General features: G+C 41.4%; 1 protein-coding gene across 4 annotated transcripts in view; it reads left to right on the plus strand.

The window, feature by feature from the left end:
- The first annotated feature begins 373 nt into the window (after positions 1-373).
- The window catches only part of LOC117917727 (glycine oxidase), a 45,002-nt gene continuing 31,054 nt past the window's right edge, over positions 374-14,321 (plus strand). For all 4 annotated transcript variants that reach the window (XR_004651749.1, XR_004651750.1, XR_004651748.1 and 1 more), the window contains exons 1-2: positions 374-1,053; positions 13,417-13,566. Coding sequence is in view for 1 of the 4 variants with exons in the window: in XM_034834096.1 (XP_034689987.1) it covers positions 705-1,053; positions 13,417-13,566 (499 nt within the window). In the remaining 3 variants the exon portion in view is untranslated. The remainder of the gene's footprint in view (positions 1,054-13,416; positions 13,567-14,321) is intronic.

Here is a 14,321-nt window from a genome sequence, read left to right on the forward strand (position 1 = left end):
CACAACTGGAACAATGGTCACTGATTTTCACCTTCTTTGGTGAGGTTAGTGATGATTTGGAACATCCACTAATGGTGTGTTATTGGCCTATGGAATACCTTGACTTAGAAAACCCCAGAGCAAGAGGAGTTCTTTCCACTAGGGAATATCTTAAAATAGACGTCTTCCTAAATATATTCATCTTGAAGTTCAAGAACGTTCAGGGGAGCATGGATTGAATAGTTTTGGGTAAAGTTTTAAGGGGAGAATGGTATAGAGGAGAACAAATTTTAAAGCTTGGCTACTTGGGAATTTGTTATTCGCAAACCAAACATGCCTTAACTCGTTTAATCTATTTAATTCATCAAATTGACTTATTTTACAAGGGGAAGTGTTTGGGGGCTTCGGTTGTATCTTTATGATACTATTCCTATCCCCGTGTGTCAAAACACTGATGAATCCCGTCAAAAATTTTCCCTCTGTGATTCACCTCCCAACTTTGTTTTTATGTAATCAAAACAATCAGAATGTGGCTGAACCTGACCATTCTTATAGTGCAGTCGAACGACTCTGAGTGAGGCTTCTGTTTCACTCTGAGTAATTAAAGAAGAAAGACTTCCATGGCCTGCAGAAAATAATAGAAAAAGAAAAAACCCTAACCCTAACTCATTTTCTATTCTTCTTCCTTTCAATTTTTTTTAATTAAAAGCCGGATTTAATAATCCATGGCGGCGATCCCGATGCTTTCTCCAAACCCCAGTGCTAACCGAACCAGCTTCGCTTCACCTCCAAGGAGACTGTTTTCGTGTGGTTTCGTCGGAGAATCAAACTTCTTTGGCTCCAAATTTCCCCAGAGAATTCTCTCCTTTTCCACTAAGAAAATCAGAGCAGAACGATCTGGACCCGCTCGTGGTTCAGCTATGGACCCGACTCGTGCGTCTCATTCGTTCGATGTGGTGATCATTGGAGCCGGAATAATCGGGTTGAGCATTGCCCGGCAGTTCCTGCTGCACTCGGACCTCTCTGTCGCCGTGGTTGATAAGGACGTCCCCTGCTCCGGCTCTACCGGTGCAGGTAAGATCTTTCTGGCCCATTCGGTTGCTTAGAAAATGTAGAAAATAAAGGAAAAGAAGTCGTCGCGGTGCTTTTTTCTAGAAGTTGTTTTTTTAAGTGCTTATTATGAATCAAAGCATTGTAAAAATGATTTTTTTACTTACAAATATTTTAATTTTCAATAGCAATTAAGATTTTTGTTTTTAAAAAATGGAAGAAATAATGTGCTAGCATTAATTTTCAATAGTGGTCATAACATGACGTACACTTGCCACCCTTTATATATTATTGTGTTAAGACGTTGTTAGAATGTTAAAAACGCTAATGCTGTTAATGTTTTTAGGCTTTTATCCCCTTAAATCTTATAAACGTTATTGACTTAGGGGTTTTAAACTTAATGTAATGACCATGGTAGTTGTCACACCCCTGATATCCACCCCAAATTTTTCATTAAGTGTGCGGCGCTAAGAACCCTTTCTTAGCCAACCTTTCCCTTCAATCCTTATAAAAAGCAGAGTAATGGGCTAAAACAATTACAGCTTTCCAACTTGTATTATTCCAATCACTACAAGAATACAAAATTGCCTCCAAAGTGTCTCAACAGTTTGCCAAAGTCAGAGACTACAATGCTTAAATCTCTAAGCATTCAAAATACCATACATTACTCTATCTCAGAGATGTAGGGGGCTTTTATATCACCCAGCTTGTGGTTTTCCCTTTCAAATTTCAAATCAAGGAGCCTGTTGAGACACCCCTCTGAACCGACTTGTCTCTTGGCACCAGCCACCATTTCCCTGTTGTTGAGTGCTGCACTGATCAACCTGTTGCCACTAGTTAGTTGTTGCCCCTCAAGCCCTTTGTCATCGAGTTGCTGATGAGTCCCTTAACAAGCTGCCTCCTCCCTGTAAGGTGCCTCTTGTGAACGGGTGCCCACCAAGGTGTATCTGATCAAGGCCCTTTGAACCAACAATATGCATCAACTAGTTGACCAGGTGTCTAGTGCATCAGTGTGCCTTCCTTACACTAATGGCTGAGCCCTTGTCATGTCAAGGTGGCCATGGCTTGGGCATGTGTCAAGCTCCCTTTGGTTAGTCAAGGCTCCATCATTGCCTTGCTCTAGCCACTGATTCACAACATCGAGCCATGGCATTGCGCCCATGGCTGTTCTAACGGGCTCACTGCACAAGTCTTTAGGCACCCTTGTGCTAGTGTGAGGAGGAGGTAGGCTGTACTAGGCCCCGTGCCGTTGTGGCCATGGGGTGCATGCCATACATGTCATGGAGCCCATGTGTACGTGCTTGTGTGCCATTCGTGTGTTCTAGGCACGCCTAAGGCCATGCCGTGGTGCCTCCTTGATGCGGCCAAGGCTTGGCCTTGGTGCCCCCTTGAGTCACCTACCTTCCCCCCCTTAAAGAGCAATACAGACCATTCTCAAGATGTCTAGAGGAGACATCAGACCCCCTTGAGGAGATATATGGAGTATTTAAATAAATAATAATTATATTCCGTAAGAAACCTCACCCTTCATATGCACCATCTCCATAGCCCCAAGTGTGCATGATGTGCTCGAGGGTGTGGCCTGATGTGCGCATGGGCGCGGCCTGGTGCGACATGGTGCGTGGGAGCGAGATTGCTATGCGCACGGTGCGACATGGTGCGCGGGTGTGGGATTGCTACGCGCACTGTGCCTGCTTGGTGCGTGTACAGTGCTTGTTTGGTGCAAGCTTGGTGTGCATGTGGCCTGCGCCTGGTGCGCGCATGGCCTACGCCTGACCTGCCCATTCCCTCATTTTTGCTTCCTAGGGCTTGAACGACCAAACTTCCAGGCTATCTTTGCTCTCCGCCTAGGATCCCCATGGGTGCAAGGCCTTCCCATGACCTTTCCTCCGTCATTGGGTCAAGAGGCTAAGGGGCTGACAGTAGTCCCTTAAATGGTAGTGACATAGCATTTGTCACTTTATCACCTTTCTTCTGTGTGGCAAAAACATACTAGTTCTCACCTTTCTCCTAGAACATGTATATGGACTTCTATAAAAAAGCAAGGAGACTAGACTAGACTAACTCTTGCTTGTAACTACTAATAACTCTTTAACATTCCCCCTTAAGCAAAGACATAAATTACTAAGACCCAGTTTGGAACACATAATAGAATAAGGATTTCACGTTAAAGCTTTAGTAAACGCATTATCCAACCAATCTTCAAACGTGATGTAATGAGTTATCGCTTTCTTGCTCATCATAATTTCTCTAACAAAATTATAATCCACTTCAGTATGTCTGATTCTTTCATGAAAGATTGGGTTACTAGTAATGTGAATAGTAGCCTGATTATTGCATTATATGGTCATGGGCTTTTCAAGAGAAAATCTTTCTTGTAGTAGGTTTTCAATCCACATTAATTCACACACTGTATTTAGCATAACTTTGTATTTTGTTTCAGCACTAGATCTAGCTATTACATTTTGTTTTTTTACTCTTCCAAGTATCCAAATTACCACAAACAAAGGTACAATACCCACTAGTAGACCTTCTGTCAGTTGAAGATCTGTTCCATCTGCAGAGTCCTCCCATGCCTATAGTACCTTTGAGATACCTTAGGATTCCGCACATTGCTTCCCAATGAATTTGTTTGGCTGCTTTCATGAGTTGACTAATTATCTTGATAGGGACAAGGAAGATAGGGTGGGTTGGACAAAGACTAAGAATGGGAAATATACTATGAAGTCGCTTTATATGGCTTTGGAGCTGGGGATTTGGATTTCTTTTCCTTGAAGCAACATATGGAAGGCGTAGGTGCATCCTAGAGTCAGTTTCTTCGCTTATGAGGCGACTTGGGGAAAAGTCTTAACTTTAGATCAAGTCCAAAAAAGGGGGTGGTTTTTGGCGAATAGATGTTTTTTATGTCATATCGAGGAATAATCCATGGACCATCTCCTTGTCCATTGTGTAAGGACAAGAGTCTTGTGGGAGTTGCTTTTTGACCTTTTTAGGGTGTCTTAGGTGCTATCATTGTCGGTTAGAGAAACTCTATTAGGGTGGCATGGGTTGTTTGTGGACAAGAAGCATAGGAAGGTGTGGAAAGTGGGACCATTATGCTTGTTTTGGATAGTTTGGAAGACAAGAAATAGAATTGCCTTTGAGGGGGAAGAACTCTCAATCCAAAGGCTAAAAAGTTCTTTTGTTTGTTGTCTTTGGTTGGAAGCAAAGGAGTGTATAGATGATGTTCCTCTTAACTCTTTTTAGCTTTCTAGATTGGTTGTGCCCTTGGTTAGGGTGGGTTGGTTTTGTTCATTTTATTTTGTAACTTTGGTTTATTGTGGTAGTGGTTGTTGGTAGCTGTATACATTTTGTATACCTTGGGCTGCTATTTTAGTGGCCCTTTTTAATATGTTTTTCTTTTTATCTATCAAAAAAAAGAAAAGAAAAGTTGTAGTAACAGGAAAAGTAATGCTTGTATGGTGATTGACAAATAATTGAGCTTGCTACTAAACTCTACTATATAGATATTTTTCTTTTTTATTTGAAAATGCAGAGCTTTCATTTCCAATAAGATTCACATTTTACTCTATAAGAGTGTCAACTGGCTTTATTCTTAACATCTCGGTTTCAACAAGCAACTGATACATACTTTCTTTTGCTAAAACAATCACCTCTACTCTATGCAAAAGGATTTTTTTTTTTAAAGTAATCTTTCACTTCTTTAATACTTGTAACATCACAATTAGAAACTGTTAGATAGTGTATAGTTATTTAGGTTATTTACTTTTCTTTTTTTCTTTTCGTTCCTTATTGTATTGTGGGTCCCACTAACATGTATATATATTCCCAAGTCCAATGTATATTCTTCACATTTTTTCAATAACAATAATTAGGGATTTTCTCTTTTCTCTCTCTCTCTTCACATGGTATCAGAGCCTAGGGAGAAAAAAACCCTAATTATTTCTGGTTTATCCGTGAATCCATTCTGGGAAATCTTTCAGTGACCGTGTTTCATTCCGGTCACCCTTCCCATCTCCTAAAGCTTCCGATCAACCGTATCGCCGTCAGAAAACCCTCACCACCGACGACTTTTCCGGCGACCTTTTCTGACGACTTTCCCGACGAAGTCCTTTTCCGACACCGACCATACCATCAGGTGCGCAAGGAGGAGATCTTCAACTTTTCTCAAAGCACCGGAGGAAGAATCCCTGCCACGCGCCGGCCACGCGTGTCTCTTATCCGACGGCCTGAATCTCACGCGCCGGCACGTGGGGCACTTTCCGGCCACGCGCTTCCACCTCCAGCCTCGCCTGACGCCGTCTAGCCACCCTCCATCTCCGCTTGTGTCATCTGAGCCCTAAAAGTGCATTTTTTGGGGTTTTTTTGTCTCCACTGGCCCTCTAAACCGCCTTTCCGGCGACCTCCGGTGACTTCCTCTCCACCCCGAGCCCTGCACATGTCTTAGGAAGTCTGCGATAAGCCGTATTAGGGCTCTCTTTGATCCAAACGTATTTCGTTCACCAGATAAGTAGATATGACTACTAAAAGTTTCACTTTTTCCTCTGTCATATCTGGATCTCCTATGATTACTTCGGAGAAATTGATTGGGAGTGAAAATTATTTGTCCTGGTCTGCCTCTGTAGAGCTTTGGTTTATGGGTCAAGGTTATGAGGATCACCTTGTTACGCAGGAGGCGGATATCCCTTAGGTTGACAGAGTACAATGGAGGAAGATAGATGCACAGTTATGTAGTGTGTTATGGCAATTAGTTGATCCTAAGATTCTGCTTCATCTTCGGGCTTACAAAACATGCTTTAAATTTTGGAATCAGGCGAAAGGGCTATACACGAATGATATCCAACGTCTTTATAAGGTGACTTCTTCTATTGTCAATGTCAGACAACAAGACATGGATTTATCTACTTATATTGGCCAGATTGCCTCTCTTAAGGAGGAATTCTTGACCGTGATGCCTCTTTCTACTGATGTTGGGGATCAACGAATACATATTCACAAGTTCTTCATGGTTCTTACGCTTATTGGCCTCCGTCCAGATCTCTAGACTGTTCGCGATCAGATTCTTGGCAGTTCCTCCGTTCCATCCTTGGATGATGTGTTTGCTCGCCTCCTCCGTATCTCCTCCACTCAGACTTTGCCATCTGATAACACTTCAGATTCTTCTGTGTTAGTTTCTCAAACTAGCTCTCGAGGAGGACGCAGTGGTAACTGAGGTAGAGGCCAACGTCCTCATTGCACCTATTGCAATAAGCTTGGCCACACTCGTGATCGGTGTTATCAGTTACATGGGTGGCCTCCCCGCACTGCCCACATGGCCCAGTCATCTGATCCTCAGTCGCCTCAGCCTCCCAGTTCCTCCACATCTCAGGGTATTTCCCTCACTGATAGTGAGTATGATGACTATCTCCGCTATCAAGCCACCAAGTCAGCTTCTATTACTTTTGTTGCCCAGACTGGTAATGCTTCTGCTTGTCTTACCCACACATCTTCTCTTGGACCTTGGATTCTAGATTCTGGCGCTTCTGATCACATATCTGGTAATAAGAATCTTTTCTCTTCTATTACTACTACCTCTACCTTACCTACTGTTACTTTAGCTAATGGTTCCCAAACTATGGCTAAAGGTTTTGGTTTCGCTCATCCTCTCCCTTCCTTACCTCTCCATTCTGTCCTTTATGCCCCTGAGTGTCCTTTTAATCTTATTTCCATCAGCAAAATAACTCGCACTCTTGACTGTTCTATCACTTTCTCTGATAAATTTGTGACCTTGTAGGACCGGAGTACGGGGAAGACGATTGGCATAGGACGTGAGTCTCAAGGCCTCTATCACCTCACCGCGCCTTCAACTCCTGCAGTTTGCATTTCCACTGATGCTCCCCTTCTCATCCACAGTCGCCTGGGCCACCCTAGTCTATCCAAGTTCCAGAAAATGGTCCCTAGTTTTTCATCTTTGTCGTCGCTTGCGTGTGAGTCCTGTCAGCTTGGGAAACATACTCGTGTCTCGTTCCCAAAGCGTCTGAATAATCGGGCAAAGTCTCCTTTTGAACTTGTCCACATTGATGTTTGGGGTCCTTGTCGGACCGCGTCTATTTTAGGATTTCAGTATTTTGTCACTTTCATTGATGACTATTCTCGATGTACTTGGTTATTTTTAATGAAAAATCAAGTTGAGTTATTCTCTATTTTTCAGAAATTTTATGCTGAAATCCAAGCCCAGTTCAATATTTCTATTCGTGTGTTGCGCAGTGACAATGCCAGGGAATATTTTTTTACACCATTTACTTCATTTATGTCCCAACATGGGATCATTCATCCGTCTTCTTGTGCTCATACTCCTCAACAAAATGGGGTAGCTGAACGTAAGAATCGACATCTTGTTGAGACAACTTGTACTCTCCTTCTCCATAGTCATGTTCCTTTTCGTTTTTGGGGAGACGCTGTTCTTATAGCATGTTATTTGATTAATCGTATGCCATCATCTGTATTACACGATCAGATTCCTCATTCCCTTCTTTTCCCTGACCAACCACTTTATTTCCTTCCTCATCGTGTTTTTGGTTGTACTTGCTTTGTTCATATTCTCACTCCTGGACAGGACAAACTTTCTGCTAGAGCCACAAAATGCATCTTCTTGGGATATTCCAGACTTCAAAAGGGTTATCGTTGTTATTCCTCTGAGACTCATCGCTACTTTCTCTCCGCTAATGTCACTTTCTTTGAGGACTCACCGTTCTTCTCCACCTCTGAGTCTCTTCCTGTTTCTGAAGTCTTACCCCTTCCCATTATCTCCCCACCTGATGCAGTGCCTTCTCGCCCACTTCAGGTTTATCATCGCCGTCATCGTGTCGCTGTTCCTCCTTCTTTGGCCGAGGTACCTGCTGACTCACTTCCTATCCCTTCGGCTTCTCCTGCCCCGACTCTGTCTCCTTCTGCTGACTTACCCATTGCTCTTCGGAAAGGTAATCGATCTACTCGTAATCCTCATCCTATTTACAATTTTTTGAGTTACCATCGATTATCTTCACCCTATTCTACATTTGTTTCTGCTATATCTTCTGTTTCTCTTCCCAAGAGCACCCTGAGGCTCTTTCCCATCCAGGCTGGCGACAGACAATGGTAGATGAAATGGCTGCTTTACACTCCAATGGCACTTGGGATCTTGTTGTTTTACCCTCTGGTAAATCTACAGTTGGTTGTCGTTGGGTCTACACAGTTAAGGTTGGCCCTGATGGTCAGGTTGATCGCCTTAATGCCCACTTGGTTGCTAAAGGCTATACTTAGGTTTATGGTTCTAATTATGGTGACACTCTCTCCTGTTGCCAAGATAGCTTCTGTTCGTCTATTGCTCTCCATGGCCGCTATGCGTTCTTGGCCTCTTTATCAGTTAGATTTTAAAAATGCTTTCCTTCATGGGGATCTTGCTGAGGAAGTTTATATGGAGCAACCACCTGGTTTTGTTGCTCAGGGGTGGTCTGGTTTAGTGTGCAGGTTACGCCGTTCTCTATATGGCTTGAAACAATCTCCTCGAGCATGGTTTAGCCGTTTTAGTTCTGTTGTTCAGGAGTTTGGCATGTTCCGCAGTACAGCAGACCATTCCGTTTTCTATCATCATAACTCTTCGGGGCAGTGTATTTATCTGGTAGTTTATGTGGACGACATCGTCATTACAGACAGTGATCAGAATGGTATTTAGAAACTAAAGCAACACCTTTTCACCCACTTTCAGACTAAAGACTTGGGGAAACTCAAGTATTTCTTAGGGATTGAGATAGCTCAATCCAGTTCCGGTGTGGTTCTTTCCCAAAGGAAGTATGCTTTAGACATCTTGGAAGAAACCGGTATGTTAGACTGTAAACCGGTAGACACTCCTATGAATCCAAATATCAAATTTATACCAGGACAGGGGGAGCCTTTAGGAGATCCTGGGAGATATCGGTGACTTGTAGGTAAACTGAACTACCTCACCATTACTTGTCCAGACATTTCTTTTCCTGTAAGTGTCGTTAGTCAATTCCTACAGTCACCATGTGATAGCCATTGGGATGCTGTAATCCGCATTATTCGATATATCAAAAGCACACCAGGCCAAGGTGTGTTGTACGAGAACAGAGGTCATACCTAAGTTGTTGGTTACACAAATGCAGATTGGGCTGGCTCACCCACAGATAGACGTTCCACTTCCGGGTATTGTGTTTTTATTGGAGGTAACCTAATATCTTGGAAGAGTAAGAAACAAGATGTAGTGGCCAGATCTAGTGCTGAAGCCGAGTATCGAGCTATGGCTCTGGCAACATGTGAACTCATATGGCTGAAACATCTTCTTCGGGAGTTGAGATTTGGAAAGGATGAACAGATGAAGCTCATCTGTGACAACCAAGCTGCTTTGCATATTACATCCAATCCAGCCTTCCATGAAAGGACCAAACACATTGAAGTTGACTGTCACTTCATTAGAGAGAAGATCACATCAGGATGTGTGGCGACTAGTTTTGTCAATTCAAATGATCAACTAGCAGATATTTTTACTAAATTTCTCAGAGGTCCTAGAATTAAATACATTTGTAACAAACTTGGTGCATATAACATATATGCTCCAGCTTGAGGGGGAGTGTTAGATAGTGTATAATTATTTAGGTTATTTACTTTTCCTTTTTCCTTTTCTTTCCTTATTGTATTGTGGGTCCCACTAACATGTATATATATACCCAAGTCCAATGTGTATTCTTCACAGTTTTTCAATAACAATAATTAGGGATTCTCCCTTTTCTCTCTCTCTTTTCACAGATACAATAGAATAAGTATTACTATGTTAGTTTCCCTCTTGAGAACAAATATTGAGTGGTCAAAATTACATTTTTAAAATCAAATGATAGAAGAATATTCTCAATTTATTAAACCAAGCTCGAGGGCATTGCTTTAGTCTATACATAGCCTTATTTAGTTTGCAAACACTTAATTCTTGACTCCTCTTGAGTGAGAAACCTAGGTGGTTGCTCCATATAGACTTCCTTACTTCAATCATGATACAAGAATACATTCTTCATATTTAATTGATGTAGATGTCACCTTGTAGACGCGTTTTAAAACCGTGAGGACCTCTTTGGGCTTAAAGCAAATAATATCTGCACGGTTAGGTACAGGTTGTTACATTTGTATTGAGTTAGGTTGAGTCACAACAGAACAAAGCAAAGAATGATATACCAAGACAGGGGGGAGAATTGAAACAGAGGAATGAGAGAAGGGAACCAAACCATAAGCCACAACCAAAATCTACCCTTTTGCTTTGAACACTGGACTAGAAGGAGAAACTATGACAGAAGGACCACAGTGATTGAATCCTCCACCTCTTGAACTCTCCTCTATTTGCGGCATTGGAATCTAGGCTACAAACTGCTTCCCCTTCCACCCCACCCCCTCAAAAAAAAAAAAAATGGAATAATTTCCTTAGCTTTAGATTTCCGCTAAATGGGGCTTTCACTCAAATCCATGATGCCATTTGTCAACACAAACCCAACTTCTCGTAGAAGCTTTTGAGCCTTATTGCAAGGTTCTTGGACTGGAAATGAACCTTCAATCGTTGAAGGCAAATTTCTACTTTGAAACCCTTGTTGTCATCCAGACTTAGAATGACTGGAATTTGTCCTTCAACTAAGCATCTTCTATGAACGAAGTTTAGGAACGCAATCCCTTGGCTGAGAAGAAGAACCTTTTGCACTGCCCAAACTGCAATTTGAGCCCATGCTAGCTTCGGGCAAGTCTCCATCCATCACTTGCCCCACTTCAGGGACAAAGCCCCCTTTGGTTTTAATTTCCTTATTAGATTGACCCACCCGCTTCTGCTACCACCACAGGCTTGGAATCTTGAAAGAAGTCACCTAATCCTTAGTTGTTGAAGCCTGAGACCTCTCCTCAAGACTTAAATGGGTCTTGTCCCCAAATGGCCTTCTTATGATATGGCACTCTTGGAAACGGACCACATCTGTAGCTTTGTTTGAATTCAAATTCAAATAAGGAGAGTGTGGATAACAATTGTGCTCCACTAACATTCCCCTCTTGTCACGTGTCCCCTTAAAAGACTCCTCCTTAGCCATTTGTGAAACTTAACCACCTTGATTTCTGCCCATGTTCCCCTCTTAGACCCAATCTTAGTCGTGAGATCAACCTCCACACACTGAAACCTTCCAACTGTTCTTGAGAACGACTCATTCCTCCCTTGAGTCAACTCAACCATTCCAGCCCACCTTTCCTTATCATCTCCGACTACTGCAACTAAAATGGTAAACACCCATCCCTCATCTTTCACCTCAATCAAAGCGGGCAAAACAATGTGCTCCTTCATTTCTACTCTCACCCTCACCTTTGATAAATCATACAACTTTAGTGTTTGTCAATCTATCTCTACCATAGTCCCCCAAGACTCCACAACTCTCTTCAAATGTTCCTCATACCATAAATGAAAAGGCAAACCCCACATTTCAACCTACCCTCTTCTGAACTTACACAATGCCATCATATTTGCCCTAGGAGACCATCTTCTCACAAGAGCTATGTACCCACCCTTAACCCTGAAGAACCCTAGATCTTGTAAAAGGGAAGCTTCCTCAAGTTTTTCTACAAAAAATAGAACTTTTCTAGCTGTGAAGGGAACACACCATGCCTTTTTGACCCAAAATCTAGCTACAACATGACCCACCTCGGTCCAGTTAACATTAAAAAAAAAGGCATTTGCACACCACTACTCTTGCCTATCTCCCAACTGGAACAACACCTCCTCTCCTTGGCCCTTCCTGTTTGACCACGCTCACAAATGAATGGTTTAACAGGCCCACTTTGCTGTAGAAGGAGCTATCAGAACTATACTGCCTCTCGTTAACAACCAACGTCTTGGGTGGGATGGCATCATTGAAGAAATCACTTGTTTCAACTTCTCCCATCCTTTACCTTTGTTGTCCTTAGGGATTACCAGAGAAATCGACTTCTTATTAGAAGTGAACTCTGACAACCTGATGAACCCGCCATTTTTGTTGAAACTCACCTCCAATAGATGAACCCTGGTCTTTCCTTTGTATTTTTTGTTGAAACCCATGAAACTCTTTAACTCAACCACCTTCCCTAGGTGCTCGAGTAACCATCCAACCTCTTCCTTCTCAAAACCCAAAGAGAAGACAACACCTCTGCTTTGCTTTGACACTGAAATCCAAGTTCCTCCAGGCTCATCTTCAAATCTTTCTTGGAAGGATTTACTTTTGACACTGCACAACCTACTCATCTTTGTCCTATAATATATGTTACCTTGATATAAATAACAGACCTAATCTCTTAAAACTGGGCAAGTCGTAGTTTTTTTCAATATTAGTTTTCTAGATGAATGTTTAAAAACAAGAAGACAACAGAAGTTCAAAGGTTTTCTAATGCCGAATAATTTTGCTATAAAGGAACCCATAGACCAAACGAACAAGAATCTATTTAGAAGGTTTTCTAATGCCAAATAATTTTGCTCTAAGCTGTAAAAAAAGATCCTCAAATGCTCTTTCCCTACACAACAAAAGACATAGAATGACCATCCTGGGGTTGGCCCTACAGGGTCAGGTTCCTAGATGAGCTTCAGGAGATGTTATACTTGTATAAGTTTTTTTGTTCCTTTTGTAGAGCCCTCCTTGTATAATGGAGGTTTCTTCGGGTCTTTTGATTAGGTTTGTATATCATGGGGAGGATTTCTTATCCTTCTCATGTTTTATTCTTTGTTAATTAATACAATTGCACTTTTAATAATAATAAAAAAATAGAGCGACCATCCTCCAACCCCTCCTGCTACTCTTCTGCAGAAAACATACAATGCATGCATCATCCCACGACTGAATGGAAATTCCCAAGACAGCCCAAATAGAGAGAGCAACAGAGATGACAAAGTTCGAGCCCATCCAAAATGAAGGAGAGTATGATTGGCCACCACCTCCCCTTTGCTTACACAAAAAATGCAAGTTAACAAGTGTCCTTTCCTCTTCAATAAGCTGATTGGTTGTAAGTGTCTTCCTCCAAAATGCCTCCCAAACGGATAAGACAACTTTTAATGGAATTCAAGAATCCCACCCTTCCTTTTCTGGAACCTCCTTGATGTTTAGATATGCAAATTTGTAGATAATGCTTGATATATAGCAAAAATGCTTGAACATCATACTGCTCTACTATTTGTAATGTAGGATATGGTGAAATCTTGAAGCTACAGTGTTGCTAGGAAAAATAATTTTTTTGGTTGATTTTGTGTTCTAGATAACTAAGAAATGTTTAAGCAATATACTAGCATTAAGAATTTTTATTTTAAAATTCCCCCGAGCTCTGATTGGTTGTTGGATATCTTCTTTTGTTTGGCGTTTGAGATGATTCTAGGGCAGGGCTACTTATGGATGGTACATAAAACACCTGGGAGTGATATATGGGAGCTGTCAATAAGAAGCCACAAACTGTGGGAGCTATTGGCTGAGAGCATACAGGAGCAAGGCATGAATCCTTTGGAAGTATTGGGCTGGAAGAAGACAGGTATTGATTTTCTTTTTTTGTTATTTTATAAAAAGATGACCTTGAACATGAGGTGAATTTTAAATAATTCATCACATTATGTGCAATTTCAGGATTCTATAACATTACATATTGTCTCTTCTATAAATGATCTTCTAGCATTATTGATTAATGTTTAGCTCTTGTCCAAAGGTCACTATGCCCAAGACCACCAGCTTTAAATGTGTCTCTGTATGCATTCTCTTGATGTTTTTGGTAATCATATTGGTATGTTGTAAGTCTTATCAACTTCTCTTTTTTAATTATCATATAAGTGAGACAGAAAAACCAATTACCACAGCCCACTTCAGTTCATTGCAACTTAGTTTCTTGGGGAATCTCAATTATCAAGAAAATTTTAAGCTACCATTTTTTTGCAACTTTCAAGTCCTACCTATCCAAGAGATGTTGGTGCCTTGAGTGTGGTGGCAGTTTCATAACCAGATCCTTCTTTCAGTTTCTTCAAGATCTTGACACCCTCAATTTTCTATTTTCTTTAATTGTTTTGAAAGCAAATGCCCTAAAAAGTTAAATCTCTCTGCTGAGAATCCGAAATAAAATCAGATCATACAGCTTGGAGGAGTTTGCTGTCAAGCCTAAAATTTGGGGCCTGATTAGCCTGATTTGTTCCTATATTTAGATTATTCTATAGCTGTAAATTATATACAGGAGTTTTACAGATTCTTCCCAGATTTCTTACTAGTTTTCAGCCTTGATCCTAGCCTTACACATGCATA

Source organism: Vitis riparia, chromosome 7 (genome assembly GCF_004353265.1).
Source record: "Vitis riparia cultivar Riparia Gloire de Montpellier isolate 1030 chromosome 7, EGFV_Vit.rip_1.0, whole genome shotgun sequence".
Lineage (NCBI taxonomy): Eukaryota > Viridiplantae > Streptophyta > Magnoliopsida > Vitales > Vitaceae > Vitis > Vitis riparia.